Source organism: Bacillus rossius, chromosome 11 (genome assembly GCF_032445375.1).
Source record: "Bacillus rossius redtenbacheri isolate Brsri chromosome 11, Brsri_v3, whole genome shotgun sequence".
Taxonomy (NCBI): domain Eukaryota; kingdom Metazoa; phylum Arthropoda; class Insecta; order Phasmatodea; family Bacillidae; genus Bacillus; species Bacillus rossius.
Genome location: NC_086338.1, coordinates 56854070 through 56870749, shown reverse-complemented (window position 1 = coordinate 56870749; position 16680 = coordinate 56854070). Strand labels below are relative to the sequence as shown.

The following is a 16680-nucleotide window of genomic DNA, read 5'->3' as shown; positions in this document are numbered from 1 at the left end:
GACAGAGCTGGGAGCCGGGCTTTAATTAAGGGGTAGGAGGTATAAAATCAAACTTAAAGATCACAACACAGTCAGGATTTCCATATACAATAAAAATTTACCTCAAAGTATTGTACTTGAAACAATTTTAAAGGTATTGAACATAAACAAACATGTCTATCACCACAGCTAAATAACTGTTTTTATTGGATACATGGGAGAGCTAGGCATTGCTGAGCTCTGTCGTATGGGTCCGTACCCACATGTGTGCCATATTGTAAATTACCATTCTATGAGAGCTGTCTCCGTTTATGTGATCCGTCTCTATTTCATGTCATTGTAGAATGGGCCTTAGTGTTAGTCAAACTAACTAGCAACCAGTAACCTAGTGTACAGCACAGTGAATGGTTGTGGTACGTACATTTACTTGCTTCGATGTTTCCGGAAATATGTTCTTTAACAAATATTGCTTTCTTTGGTATTTTGTGCCACCCATTTAATTCATGAACAGCAATTTGCGAACATCTTATTTAATATCATTTTTGCTACTTAATCCTTCATTGTACATAATTTTCCTTGGAACTGTACTTGACAGCAGGCAGCTGTTTACATCCAAGATATAAACCCAATTAACATTTATTTTTTGTTCTCTAGGCTAAAAACTGCACTCGGGGGACGGAATATTGTGTCGAATGAGAATGCCATCACCTTCGTAAACAACTATTTTGCAGAAACTCACGCAAACGATTGTTTAAAAGACTGCACGTCCAAAATGGCTGAAATTTCAGAGAGTATATTTCAAACCACGAGCAAACACATTCCTCAGTTTTTGTTGACAAGTGCTGCCATCTTCATGTTGTTGAGGTCGGAAACTTTTCAGACAACCCTCGTACAGTAGCTCGAATTACTTATACAAAAATTTCTACTATACGCAGCCCTAGAGAGAAACACACATTACAATTCTGATGAAACTTCATGGAACTTCTGTAATTATCTACTTTAAGTATAGTTAGAAAAAGCTTTTCATTCTTAAAACATATCACTGCACACTACTTACATTTTAAATCTTCCAGTATTTGGTGAAGCTACCACAAATATATTTCTCTTTCTTTTTTTTTTTTTTTTTTATTTATTTATAAGCCTCCATTTCTCCAGGCAGCCTGAAGGGGAGTTGTCAATACAAAACACATAGGACGCTCACATACAGAACTCAAATTCAGTACAGCGGATATTTTGTCATGGTGCTACCAGCAAATCATATACAGTAGCAATTATTATACAGTTTTGATACATTAAATTATATAACATATATTAAAAAATAAAAACAAAAGTGGGACTTATATACATATGTAGATAGATACAAGACAAGACAGATACAAGTCATAAATAGTCGATGTTTACAGAGCATTTAATATACAAAACAGATACAATAACTATATTTGCAAAGCATTTAATATAATCACTTTTCAAAAAATATGAATCACCCATCTAAAAACTCTTTAACAGAGTAGAACGCTTCTTTAGTTAAATACTCTTTTAATTCCTATTTAAGTTTCTTATCATTTCTAGTATTTATCATCTGTCTTGGAAGTTTGTTAATTAATTTTATGCCACAATAGTACGGGCCTTGTGCAAATATATTGGTTCTATGCCCTACTATCTGTAACTTATTTTGACCCCTGGTATTATATTCATGTATATCACTATTTTGTTTAAAATTTATATGTTGAGTTACAAACAATATGGTATGATATATGTACAAGGAGGGGAGTGTAAGAAAGTTTAGCTCCTTGAAGAGAGGTTTGCAATGGTACTTTTTATTTTTACCTTTTATTATTCTTAGTATTTTTTTTTTGTAGGCGAAATAATTTAATTGCTTTACTTGAGTTTCCCCAAAAAATAATACCATACTCAAGGATAGATTGAACGTTTGAGAAATATAGAGCTCGGACAGTTTGAGTCAAACAAATATTTTTAATGGTTTGCATAGCATAACACATAGTGCTTAATTTTTTAGAAATAGTGTTTATGTGCGCATTCCAGGATAGATTTTTATCAATTATCACTCACATTCATCCTCTATTCTATCATCTAAAATTCACCCTTCTTTCTCTCTCCCTCTTACTCAGTATTTACTATTTTCTGTTAGGTTTTACAGGTTTTCATAGCATTTTACAAATACATAATTTAAACAGTTGCAGTTTCTCAACCACGAAGAAGTGAATTTTCACGAAGTTAAAAAAAGAGACCATACATTTCCTGAACAATTTGGCTCTGTAAAATGTGGCATTATTTTCCAGATTAACTTGGCACCATAATTATCATAGGAATTTTTTACGGCCATATTGTATGGATTTATAGACTGAAATTTTTCAGATTTATATGAAAGTACCATATCTGGAAAATTCCTTTGAACTGTGGAAGAACTTTATTCAGCAAAAATTCTCACCAAACAAGAAGCACTCAAGGTGTACATGAAGGTTCTCATTGTCGTAAAAACAACTCCTTATGAAAATTACGATTTTAAAAATCTTTTATTGCGTTATTATCAACTATATAAAAGATTCACTAAGAAGGTGTCCCTTCAACACCGCACAGCTCGCAACGTGAGGCCCGCGCCGAAGCAACACTTGCTGCGGGGAGAGACGTCGTCACCAGGTCAGCATCTGGACGCGTCTCGGGGGCCACACTTTGCACACGGCGCGGCCCCGGATCAGGCCCTCCGGCACCGGCCCGAACTGCCGCGAGTCGGAAGAGTTCCCGTAGTTGTCCCCTTCCAGCCACACGTGCCCGCGCGGCACCTGCGCGAAGGAAACCAGGAGCACCATCTTACTGCAACGTTGGCCCCACCGGGAATCGAACCCAGACCACCCAGGTAGGAGTGAGGGCGAGTGACCACTCAGCTACTCAGGCTGCTGCACTGAAGCCCTGCTATAGCTGGAGACGTGTCCCGGGTGTTGGCGACACAAAGGTAGGATGTAAGTGGCATTAAGTGGCAGTCACCCAGACACGTTAAGGACCGCAGAGCAGCGCGCTTCAGTTATGACTAGAAGCTGATATATTACAGTGATATCCTAAGAAAATATTTCATGAAATTACCAAAATACTTTTGTTTATTAACTCTGAGAAAATTTTTCAAAGAGTCATTGTGTAGATAATTTTCATAATTACATACGTTCACTATGGAAAATTTTTAAGAAGTTTATACTGTAAAATACAGAATGTACACCAGGCAGCAAAATTTAAAACTACTGAGTATCTTATAGTTTTTTATGATAAAAATAAATTGAGACAAAAATATAAAATAACGGAAAAACATTTACAAATATACTTAAACTTACAGTAATTAAATATGCTCGATAAAATTAAATTTAAAATTTTTCATATCACAATTCATTTTTAGATTCTAATCAACACCAAAATATTTAAGTGCACTTGTTTTTCAAGTTATAGGTACTTCTTTAGGCACAGTACAAAAAATGAGAGTGATTTTTTTACGATGCGCACACAGCATGCAACAAATGGTGACAGGATAAAAAAGGCTAAACAGAATTAAATATATGCTTTTAAATCATATAATATAGTGGTTGATAATGAATACTGGTCCATTTAATTAAAAACATTTATTTATTGTGGATATTAGTGATATTGTGTTTTGAAGTTTTTTTTCGATTGTATTTATATAAGTGAGGTTATGTTCCTGTATCTATAACGATGTTAGTTAGCTTGTAAGCTTCCATTGTCGATGCGTGGGCATTACCAGTCGTTCCAAGGATAATAAAAAATACCCAAATTCTCCCCCCCCCCCCCCCCAACCCAAAAATAAATGAACAAGGAGGGCTCCATTGGTTCCAGACCACAGGTTATGGGAACAAAAAATTGCCAGATGAAAGAATTACACTGTTGGATTTTTATGTATCACTCCAGATCTGTATGTCCCTGAGAGATTGTTTCTCAGTAAGGGATGTTTGGATCACCAATTATGTGCATGTTAAATATAACCACTTGTTATCCAACAACTTCGGTGATTTTATGTCATATGATTATGTGTATAAGATTTGTGTTCCGTTACTCATTACTGGTACAGGTGTTTGTATTTGTATGGACTGTCCTTGTATTAATTCCTTATGTACTTCACTGTTGGTCTTGTTCCTTGTCCATTGCTGGTGGGTGGTGCCTACAGGCCACAACTAGAGTCTCTGGCACCCGGGGCATGAATGGATTCATGCGCCGCCCCCCCCCCCCCTCTCTTTTTTTGCACATACCACACCAATAAAGCGGGGGGTCCGGGGGCCCTCCCACGGAAAAATGGTGCTATTTAAGCATTTTCCATACCTACATGTAACAGCTTCTGTGCTACTGTAACTTCCATGCATGAACCCACTATGTCCATTAAGTAGTCCGTATAATCACTAGACTTGTTCATTAAATATGTTGAGACGTTATATTGTAAATCAGATTAGACATTCCTGGCATGCAAGTTAAAAAAACTTTTTACCAGTTACCAGTTGTAGTAGGAATTACAATGCAAGCGCTTTCGGCGCCCCCACAGCTTTGCGCCCGGGGCGTATGCCCCGCTTGCACCCCCCCCCCCCCCCCCACTATTTGCGGCCCTGGGTGCCTATCTGCAGCTAATGCCCATCAGAGAGCGGTACTTGCCTACTTTCAGTGTCTACACTTACACTGACCTTGGTACCTCTATGTCGTGCCCACCTCAAAAGTTCCCCAACTATTTGTGGGCATGTAACGAACACAATTAAATAAATACATATTCTTACCACTTGATGGGAAAGGCCCGAGCTGACCTTGTCCCCGGCAGTCCCGGCAACCCTCTTGCAGATGTTTATGCGCGGGTTCGACGGCGACGTGGAGATCACGATGTCGCCTTTCTTGATCAGCTGGAGCCGAGGGGAGATGTGCTCCGTGAACAAGACGTCGTCGGAAACGATTGTGGGCTCCATGGACGGACCGGAGCACTGCACAGGGCCAGAAACTTGATAGTGTAGATCAAGGCACCCGTGAGTAAGACCAGGGGCGCAACAACTAAATTTCCAAAGGGGGGGGCAATATACCTATTTATAAAGAATCACCTATCCCCCCTATCGGAGCGGGGGGCCCGGGGGTCCTCCCCCAGGAAAATTTGTATTTCAAGGTGGAAAATGGTGCTATTTAAGCAGTTTTATTATCTAAAAATTTATTACACAGCACTTTCTTTGCCCCCGTTTGCCCCCACTTCAAGGTTTCAGAGGGGGGGCAAAATAACTTTGCCCCCCCCCCCCCCCCCCCTTGTTGTTGCACCCCTGAGTAAGACGTATCATCCTATGGAAATAAGGTACTCATGCACTCGGTTATAAAACGTACAACGCTTTCCTTCCGAGCCATTAATTTATTTACAATGTTTGTTCCAATGAGTCAATTGGAACTTGCCCGGAACTGCACACTGTGTAGGATACAAACAGTAAGTAGCTACATATATCATACGTATGTCACGCACACATAATATACACGTTACACCAAAAACTTCAAGCGGAAAAAAACGCAAAACAATGATCACATTATTTGGAGACAGCCTATGTAATAATGAGAACCTGCATGCTATTTCCTAAACAAAGTTCAGCTATGTAATTGTAAAATCTTGTAATAATTTCATAATAATATACTCCTGTTTATTTTTAAATTATGTATCTTTTTTTTGTTTTTTAAGTAACTAATTTCAGGTTGTTGAAGTAATTTATCATACCTAGTATTTTTAAGACCTTGCAAGCCATATTTTGTGGAGTTAAATCTATTTGGAATTAAATTCACTAGCATGCCTTGTATTATGTTTGTGTATAAAAAGACTCCACTGGAAATCAATCAAATGTATTAACGATACAATTCTTAATAATCTTATACACTGCTTTAGCACTTTCAATCACAGCGAAAGGTTTACACCCAGGACTCTAAGGACCATAGCCAAGCCGGATCACGCGGAAGGAACTCTAATTGCAAGGACTGAGACCTCGTTTCTGAAGTATTTTTGGGCAAATCTGCTAGATAGTAGCTTCCATAATATATTACTAACATAGCTATACTGATTGTGAGAAGTAATGTACCAATTTCTATCAGGCAAACAAACCAGTGAAAATTGATTCAGTTTTATTTTTGGTAGCAATATATTTTGTGGTGTGGCATACCAGAAATATTGCTGCATATCTCCTACTCATTTATATAAAATATACCCTTTTTTTTTACCACAAACATTATTGTTTCTCTTTTGCAGTTTAAATCTCAAGTAGTTATTTCCACTGTAAGAGTCTCACTTCTGTATCTCCCTCCTTGTTCTGATTAGCAAGTTTGCTGGATTATTGAACGTAATCATAGTTTCAGCAGGAATAACAAAGATAAATTAGCATAAAGTACAATGGTATTTAATTTAAAACAAGTTGAATCAAACTGCTACACAGACAGAAAAAATATAGAACAGCATTGATATTCTTAAAAACCATAATGGAATTGGAATCTTAACTTGAGCTGCTTGATTGGTGCTGAATCACAGAAAGAGCCAAACCATGGAATACCAAACTAAAGAACTTTCACTTCACTACAACTGCTACATGCAATCCAGTGTCCAAACAGGATGACGTGTGCCAATATGTCCACGTGCATCTCTGATGTCTCAGCAAGAATAACAATTAGTCCTGCATCACTAGTCCAAAACATGGTAAATTTCTAGAGTCCGCTGTTTATTTTTTGAAGTTATACTTCTTTAGGCAAGTTATGAAAATATAATGCGATTGAATTTTTACTACATGCACGCACCACACAAAAAAATTTTACAAAATAAAAACAAAGGCTATACATATAAAAATAAGTACCTATCATACATGTGCTTAAATCTTATAGTTACGTGATTGATATTGAACACTGGTCAAAATCATTAAAAACATTTATTTATTGTGAAGATAAGTGATAGAAATTGTGTTTATAAACTTTTCAAGTGTATTTATAAGAGTGAGGTTAGGTTCCTGTATGTATAATTTATTTGCATTATACATTTTTTTTTAAATAAATAATTAAAGTTAGCAATTAGAATAAACATTATGCATGTTTATGGATTTTCATAATTTGTTAAAATGTATATTGATTATTTTACTAAGTAAAATAATTAATTTTATACACATGTTTAGATTAATGCTGATTACTATGTATTTATTTAATTTTTTTTAATTTGATTGAATTTGTACTTCCACAATTTTATTTATAATATCACTCCAGTACTTTTATTATTTTATTTCTATGAATTATTTGCATGCAAAAATAGTATTTTTATTGTGCCAAGGAAGTATCATTTCTAACATGATAATTAAGCACACACCCATTGTTTTAAGGAATAAAACTATTGTTTTTTTTTGTCTCTTCTTATTAATACTACCTACCTACGTTATTTTCCAGGGGAATGTGTGACACTCCCAGAAGTATTTTTTCGAGAAACAATTTATTTTAATTAGCTTTTTACTATAATATAAAAAAAGTACAATACAGTACAAAATGTTACAATTATGTTCAATACTATTATCGGAGAAAAACTACTTTTGCAAAAAAAAATTTAAATATTTTTAACTGTGTTTTATTCTGTATTTCATACTATGTGCCTAACTGAACGCAACCAAACATTTAACTTTTGTCACAACCTTCTATATCTGTGAAAACCTATAAAACCCTTAAAAACTAGAAACAAATAAGTAAGGCTAAAAAAAAAAAAGCTAAATTTTTCCAAAGCACCTGTGATCAGGCACATCTAAATGAATAACCAAACCAATAGGTATTAGGCTTGGTCAGCCTCATTACAAATAATTTCAAACCATTTAAAAAATTTTTTATTCACATTCCCTGCCTACCGTAACAATTAGTCAGATGGTTCTCCATTTCAAGTTATGAACTTTACTTGGCATGTTCAAATGGAAGATACATACATACCCTGTAAACAGGAAAGTATGAAGGAAAGGAAAAAATTCAATGTTAATAAACTATAGGTATCCCACTCCCTTATAGAAAATAAAATACTGTCAATAGTAAATCAGAAAAAAAAAATTTTTGTTGATGAATCCAAAACAAAATGAAAGGGCAAAGTTTTGAAATTCACCAGATTTTTAATATTTCCACCCAAAATTATTTTTTTCGTCATGAAAAAATTTACGGCCGTTCTACAATTACATGAAAACGGATCCAAACCTGCAAGATATTTACGTTTCACTATCCGTCTGTCGCTTATACAATGCATGGAACCATAACAAAATGCAAGCAATGAGATCAAACTTTATGTTTAAGAAAATTAATTTAAGTGGAAAAAATTTAGATCTGAGAACATAATTTGGTTAGGATTAATATATTAAATAAAATTAACCACTAAGTACTTAATGATACAAATTACGTAGACTTGTACTTGAAACAATTATTCACGTATTAAAATTTTAAATAAACATGGATATCACCACTGCCAAATATTTAGCTTCTAGTTGTCACAAGGAATAACATAAACGAAACATATGTTCTTTGAATGTTTCTTGCAATGTGGAAGACTGATTCAAGATGTAGTAGTTTTGGACATACACCATTATAATGCAAGTCATAAGAAACCTCTTGTGTGTTTGCATATTTATAGTTCTTGTCCGTTATTGAGGTTTCTTATAACATAAGTGTAATCAGCAATGGTGTATGTCCAAAACTACACCTTGGGTAAACTACAGAGCCGAGCTGCTTTGCCAAGCTAATCCGTATGGGTTCAGGTCCGCATGCATACTATTGCAGATACATTGTTCAATGAGATCCGTCTCCGTTTAGGCGATCTGTCTCAGTTTCCGCGTCATTGTAGAACGGGCCTAAGGCCTGCAGACCGATCTCATAGAACAGTTTCTACAATAGCATGCAGACAGAGATGGATCCAAATGGATTAGCTCAGAATAATTGCTCAATGAAGCGACCCAAAGCAGATTCTCGTCCGACTGACAGGGATTTCATCATCGCCAGTGTGGGCCTAGGGGCCCGAGTGCCGAAACTTGGCATCGAACCCCGAGGCCCGTGTAGGAGTACCAGGTCGCGTTCTGCCACCCATAACATCCTGGTTTGACCTATCAAAGTTTTGTTTTGGCTTTTTCTAAAATTGATTGCTAAAAATGCTGCGAAGCTGTGTTGAATGCAAGCGGCCTTGAATATTTAAATTTAATTTCGTGTGGTGACTTTACTTTAAACTCGTGGTGTTGTCCAGCCCTCCCTTTAAGTTTAAGTTTAAAGGGGGAAGGGTGGGGGTGAATATTAGGTTAAGCTGAGCAGTTGGCCTTAGCTGCTCAGTTTGTCTTGATTAAATGGATTAGCTTGGCAATGCTGAGCTCTTCCTTTTATGTTGCTCTGTGCGAACAATAGAAGTAGAGTATTTGGTTGATTGTTTCAAGTACAAAAATAACTAGTGTTCTATTATTACTTTGTGGTTTATTTTTATTATATATATATGAAAATTCTGCCTGGAATGATCTCAAAGCATATATTTTTTTTAGGTTAATATTTCGTAACTTTGAAATACAATATCACTGGTTGCTATTTGTTACGTTTTTGTGCAATGTCGAGGCAGCGGACGCAATATTGAAATGTTCCGGGGGATCCGCCTCCGTTTCTGTGACATTAGAACGGAACTTAGCTGTAGCAATGTCGCACAAGCCGCCACTTTAATGACACTATCGATATTTGCACATTAATGCAACCAAAAAATAGTAATGAATATGATGAATAAGTTTTTACATATATATATATTTCCTTACCACAACAAAATCACCCACGTATTCCAAAGTACAATGTGCTACACATGCATACTGAATAACATAACCTACAACACCAACGCATTTAGCTGCAAATTTGACCAATTTACTGTTCATATTAATTCAAAAGCAATCTCCCGAAAGCAGTGGATGTTATTTAATGTAAAAAAATAATAGTTGGCATTTAAAAGTGATATTTCTCTTCACAGTTCACATGTATTAACGTTTATTTTTCACGGCATTATTATATTTAATTGACCCATCTGACCAAAAATATCACAGATGCTAAAGATCTAGGGACAATATAGGAAACTCGTACGAAATACGGGCAAACGTTTTTTCACAGACGAGGGAGCCCGATCGTGAATATTCGGGCTTTTTTTTTGTTCATTGTAAATAAATATGGCGGTGTTAATAAAAGGATACTAATGATCAATTAGGTTAGGTTAGCTACATTATAAATACTTTAAAACACTGTGGACGGTTGATTTGGTTAGGATAGCTACATTAAAGATACGGAAAAAAAGCATGAACTTCGGGGAACTTCGGGTTTTGGCTCTCTCGTCTGTGAAATGAAGGCTTCCTGAAAAGAAGGCTTGCCAACGTGAGTATTCGGGTATGTCCAGAAGGATGAGTGAATCGTAGGCTTCCCTTCCCGTATCACGTGTCTTCCTTTTTGTTGACAACTGTCATATATCGTCCTACTACTTTATGTTATACCGGCGATCGCCGGCATCGTCTGGTTAAACGTCTGCCTTGGTAGCAAGGTCTTCTAAAAATGCCTAGGAATGTTGAGATCAAAGCCAAGTTAACTGATGTTGAATTTGTTGTCAGAAAAGCCAAAGAGCTCAGTTCCAGCGAGGGGGAAATACAACGACAACATGACGTGTTTTTTAACGTTCCAAACGGGAGACTGAAATTACGTTATATGCAGGTTAGTCATTCCAAGTAATTTTAAATAGGCTTCGCAGAAGACTATATATTACAGTCTTTACCATAGTGACAAATGACAGGTGTGTAGCACTCTAGAGGACTTTTTTCTTGTGCGCGCGCGGAATCAATTCGAATTGTTCTTTAAAACTAGCGCGGTATATTGACTATTTTTTTGTTTGCACGTACTTTTCACTTTTAAAAAATCTAGTGCAGTCTACTTTTTGGACTATTTAGGTACAACTAGTAGTTACTTAATGCATATTTGTTTTCAGTACTTACAGTGAGTCTAAACTAGGTAGATTTCATTAAAGTTAATGACAGTATGCTGCTAGAACAGCATAATAACTTGTGTGACTTTAAATTAGCTAACTCACAGGTTTTTACTTCAGCGAAAGAAGCTGGAGAATTAGCTATTTTTTCTTGTCACTCGGATAGCAGTTTTCTGCCGGGGTAGTGAAATTGCTAGGTTTATTAGGCTAAACCTCATAAAAAGTGGAGACGAAAATGGGAAGGACTATTCTAGATTGCGATACCATAGCAATAATGATGAAGTCACCAAGATGGTCTAGCTTACGTCACTACCACCCCTACTTTTTTATTGAACAAGCACGGGTATATGGAGGTTTCGGGTGGGGAACTATAAGCACACTATTTTTCACACGTTTCATTTTTTTAAATATTAAATTTTTTGGTATAGTAAACTATAATATAATTCCCCCACCCCCACCCCCGACATCTAGGCCTATTCTGTTAATTGCGATACCAATTTTTCACCTTCAATCATCTTATGTCTGTAGATGTTACAACTAATGGTGGTATAAGGAAAATGAACAGCGTGTCCTATTTATAATATTATTGCATTATTATATTATAATTTATACATTTTTAATAAAATTTATTTATGTCGTAGCCATAATGTGCGATGTAAACTAGAATGTACTACATTCCATATAAATTGTCCAACGGAGGATGCAGTGGACACAAAAATTTCGGAAACAATTTGGCTGCATGGGATATAAAAAAAATGTTTGATTAATTATTTTCCATTATTTTTCACGTAATGTTGCCAGATTGTTCCAAAAGTTTCCTGTAGGCTGAACCAAAGTGGAGTTTTTTTTTAACTACCTACTTTGTTTTTAATTCATCCAGGGCGGAGACGCGATGCTGATATTCTACGACAGGGAAGATACGCAGGGCCCGAAGCTGAGTGTGTTCGAGAAGGTGGTTGTCCCGAGTGGGGAGCTGACGGAGTCGCTGCTGAAGTCGGCGCTGGGCGTGAAGGGGGTCGTCAGGAAGACACGCCGGCTCTTCCTGGTCGGCCAGACCCGAGTGCACGTGGACAGTGTTCAGGACCTGGGCGACTACATGGAGCTGGAGGTAGCAACCGAGTTCTTTCGAAGGTTTCCTCGTCATTGCTCGACGTCCAACTGGCGTCCAGTCCAACACCAGGTTAATAAACTTTGCAAGTAACGTAAGATCGCAACGATGCGGCACGCAACAAATACCAGAAAATGGCGGTAGGTTATAAATCACCAGTCTACAACTCGAAACTGAAATCTAGAAAAATATTTCCATTAAAATTCTTTTCATACACGTCTTTAAATTGATATTCTTTAATTTGATTTGCAATAATTTTGTTTGTTTTAATTGTGTGATAGGTTAATAAGTGCAAATGTGAAGTGTGTGATGAAAGGAAAAATGTAGCCTTCTATACACATGAGATAAACGTGCATCTTTACAATTTTCGGAACTCTTCGCTGCAAATATCAGGTGGAAACGAAACCAGGAACGCAGGACGTTCAAAGTTAGCCAATACTTACATTGCATTTTCGCCTTTTGAGTAATCCATAAACAAGTATTTGTAAATTAATTTTTTTTATCACTTTGCTTCTCGCAATTCTTGTGTACTTGCATTCCTTGCGTGGTTTATAACCAGACAATGATCACACACAGTTAATTTTCAATATAGGCACTGCAAAATAAATGGAATTCAGGGGCTTAGCAAGGTTTCATTTAGCGGAGGGATATCGTTTTGACATTAAAAAAAAAATAGTTCTTGACTTATTTAAATTTTGAAGCTTAAAAAATTATATTTTACATAGTCAATTCAAACTAAATGAATTACTAAAATTAAGTTTTTATATAACCTCACCCCTGGCTACGCCCCATAAGAAATTTGTATGTTATTCTCCTACGTAAACTAATGGCATTCCTGTACATTAGCATTTATTACCTGGGTTTATGCAGCTAGAACTCAGTGTTGTAGTTTGAAGTGAGTTGCTGCATAGGATGAAACTTTGTCACGTGACTAGATTTTGTATGCAATAATTGACAACAAACTGTGATTTTTATTTTTAAAATTGTTTTTGTTTACAATACATACAGAAAAATGTTAGAGCTTGGTGGAGGAATTTTTTATATATATAATAAAGAGAGGAGTACATAATGAAATGATTAAATGAATAATGTGTGATATTAACATAAGTTAGATGTTTGGTGAGTTCACATACAAACAGTTTGGTAGTCAGAGTATGGAACAATCTTTCTTAAGTAGGAACATAAATTATATGTCTAAGGGTAAGCATTATTATTTTAGATAATTTTTTATTCACAGTTTTGTTTAAAAAAATTTAAACATTTAATGTTCTCTTTCAATTAAAATAAAATGTATTTCAATTAAAATGCAAAAAAGGTACTTTTTTTTAAATAAATATGCAGTTACTATATGAATTATTCCTTCTCAAATTCACTCTAAGGCTGCAATAAAACTTCTGACATCTCAGGGTATTCGGGCGACTGTAAAATAATATTAGTTGTTTCTTTTGCGGTCATAACAGTTAAGTAGACCAGCTAACAGCCGGGCATTTTGATTCAACTGTAGCTTGTGATGCAACTACAGTATGCTTGTCTTTTCTGCTGGACTAAAGTTGGGTTTTGTGGGATCAAGTTCAGAAGGGAGTGTGGAACTTTTTAGTTTAAAAACTATTTATCTTAATCCCACAATTATAATTTTTTTATTATGAAACATGGCTCAAGTTCCCACAGTAGCGCATTGTAATTCGTAAGGACATTTTCTGTTGAAAATGCGCGAACACTACAGCATTTCGGATTAAGCGGTCGAATTGCAGTGGAATCGCTGTTTGCAGTATTTAGTGAGCTGTAACTTTGTTGTCGACACCTATATTACTTAACTTCATTGTATTTGTTTAAAGGGGGGAGCTTAGGCTATTCCTCGCTCCAAGATTCTACTGCCCGTGTCGGTGGTAACGATGTTGTGTCAGCAGTGACGGATCCAGGATTTTGGTTTGGGAGGGGCTTAACCCAGCTGAGGCTAGGCTTTATCAAGGCAAACACTAAAACAATAGTGGACCCAGATGCTTTTGGAGGGGGCTTGAGCCCCTTAGCCCCCCTTCTGGATCCGCTACTGTGTGTCAGGGATGTGAAACGGTGATAGTGAGTTGAAACATCAGTAACTACAAATGACGAAATGACTAATGACAGGGGTGTCCTCCGACACTGCTCCGTCCGTGTCCTTGCAGGTGATGCTGGAAGACTCTCAGTCGCTGGAGGACGGGCAGGCAATTGCCAGGTCACTGATTGGACAGCTGGGCGTGAGAGAAGATGACCTCGTGTGCGGGGCGTACTTGGATCTCCTGAACAGCTAGGTGCGTTCGTAAACATGTATTTTATTTAAGATTCATATTTGCTTATTTATTCGGAAAACTAGATTCATTTATGTTCAGTTGTACAAAGTAATCTGAAAAGTCAAAAATATATATTTACATGTGGTTTGGATTCCTTAAGGCCCGGTCTCAAATGTCTTGTGAGTTTTTTTAATTTTTATTATGGTTCTATTATTTTTTAATGCATTTTCCTGTAAATGTATTAGCTCTCTTACATTTTATTTTAAGGAGTGAATACAGAGGGGAGATTGGGGTGTAAAAATGCACCCTTTTCCCTGAAATCCTGGAAAATCATTCATTCCCACCAACAGAAGGGAAGAATTTGAAAGAAAAAGCAGGCCAAGAGTTTCTGTCCCCCTATCCTAGTGAAATGAGACACTGTTTGCTCCTGTTATGATCCATCACAAGTTTTGTCACCAGATATTTTTTTTTATGCTCTGTAAATTTTTTGCTAAAAGTGAAAACGTTCGTAAACAACTCTCTATCACTGGTTTCTCTGAAAAATAAAAAGCATAAAAGAAATCAGTGGTAGCATTAAAAGGACAGCATCGTAAATACATTGATAAAATTCTTTGCTACCAAAAAAAAATTAGTTTTAGTAAAATATTTAGTAACTTAGGTGGCACAGTGGTAAGACTGAAGCTCACTTTTGATATTTTGGATTACCATTTGGTAACTCAGTTATACATTATTGGTGTTGCACTTAAAAAAAATTTGTTTTTTTCCAGGCTTGGCTGGAAGATTGTGGCTGAAAAAAGAGCTGTGAATTTTTGTACCAGTGACGTATGTGACATCCTTCTGACGCCTTATAAGGATGCACACCTGTAGTATTCATAATCTGTTCCTCTCTGCAGATGTAAGATGTTTCTGTGTCCCTTCCTGTGTTAGAATAATACCATGTTTTTAAGAGTAAATTAAGAGAAAATGACTGTGGGTAGGGAACGTGTAGTTAAAATAATAATTATTATTAATGGCCGTGCTTCCTGTAGACTCAGCCGTGTGCCGGGGTAAGGTTTTTACACGTGAGATACTATTTGACACGTTTCATCCATTTTTCAAAATGTCACATTCAAACAAAAATCACAAGATGCATTGCAAGAAGAACTACATAGCTGTTAAAGAAAATGTTTGGAAATACTGTATTATTGTAGGCAATGATTTTTTGAATTTTTTTTATGGTGTTTTGATTTTTAAAACAAAGAAACACATTACCCATTGTGTTACATGTAATCACAAAGCCATGTTCTACTCTTTCCAGTCTTTAGCGTAGCTTATTTAAAAAAAAAAAAAAAAAAAGATATTCTGTAGAATGGCTCAAGTGCGCTAAATAGTATTCAACATGTTGGACCACATCCTAACGGGGTCTCCGCTTGCTTCTGAAGAGATACAAGTAGTAGTAGTATGTATTTATAAACATATCAGCCTTGTTTGACTTTCGTGATTGGATTTCTTATGCATCTAAAATGGTATTCCAAGACATTATGGTAAGGTAGCGAATACAACCATAACCTGACCATAACCGGAACGTATTCCAGAATGTGTCCAAACTGAATTCCAGTAAGAAAATAATTCGGCAGTTTTATTAAACGGTGCTCTGTGCGAATCTTAGAAACTGGTTTCAACTCATTCTAGTGGATGTTATACAACTATTGATACATTCAAGTACACAAAAAATAGAAATATCTATGTAGGTATATACATCAGGCTGTATGGTTAGTGGTCACTAGGAACATTGCAAACCACTTATGGAGGAGGGGCCAAAGTTGGCATAATATCTGATAATACTATAAATAAAATATTTTTGATTGTGTTTATGTTTGATATGAAGAGAAAGTTAACAAATGTTACGTGTGAAATGGGAAAAAACTTGTACTTTGCTAGATAAATTATAATTTTTTGTAAAGCATCTTTACATGTAACCGAAACTTGCAAGTATAACTATTAATCTATGATACTTATACCTTTGAACTCAGTGTGTGATTTGAAGCAAGATTTGCATAAAATTAATTAATTAATTTGTATAATTTTTTTGTTTAATTTATGTAATCAAAAAATCCAATGTTATTCATCACATACAGTATTCATAATGTTAAATATTCCTTCAATTTGTGATTAATAGATTGCTCTGACCATTTACCCACTGTGGCCTCTTTTGATATATTGTCAAAATATATTTTTTTCTATCTCTCTGACAGTAAAAAGCACCAAATTGCATGGTCCGTCTTTATGAGTGAAACATCTGTACTGTTTTGTTTGAAGTGGACATGAAAATTTCCGGAGGCAGTGTGATGCTG

The 16680-nt window shown here is 36.0% G+C and overlaps 2 protein-coding genes across 3 annotated transcripts; one reads left to right on the top strand and one right to left on the bottom strand.

Moving 5' to 3' along the window:
• Positions 1–1824: 1824 nt before the first annotated feature.
• On the bottom strand, positions 1825–10061 carry LOC134537080 (mitochondrial inner membrane protease subunit 1). Its single transcript, XM_063377317.1, has 3 exons — positions 9774–10061; positions 4758–4955; positions 1825–2780 (listed from the first exon to the last, which is right to left on the bottom strand). The coding sequence occupies exons 1-3, from the start codon at positions 9885–9887 to the stop codon at positions 2631–2633; spliced, it is 462 nt and encodes a 153-aa protein (XP_063233387.1). The 5' UTR covers positions 9888–10061; the 3' UTR covers positions 1825–2630.
• Positions 10062–10376: 315 nt separating this feature from the next.
• On the top strand, positions 10377–15300 carry LOC134537081 (uncharacterized). Of its 2 annotated transcripts, none has more exons than XM_063377319.1 (4): positions 10377–10704; positions 11853–12080; positions 14243–14368; positions 15115–15300. In XM_063377319.1, exons 1-3 carry the CDS (start codon positions 10549–10551, stop codon positions 14366–14368), a joined length of 510 nt encoding a protein of 169 aa, XP_063233389.1. In that variant the 5' UTR covers positions 10377–10548; the 3' UTR covers positions 15115–15300. The 2 variants fall into 2 exon arrangements, with proteins under 2 accessions (XP_063233389.1, XP_063233388.1); XM_063377318.1 differs by having other exon boundaries at positions 11853–12152.
• The last annotated feature ends 1380 nt before the right edge of the window (positions 15301–16680 follow it).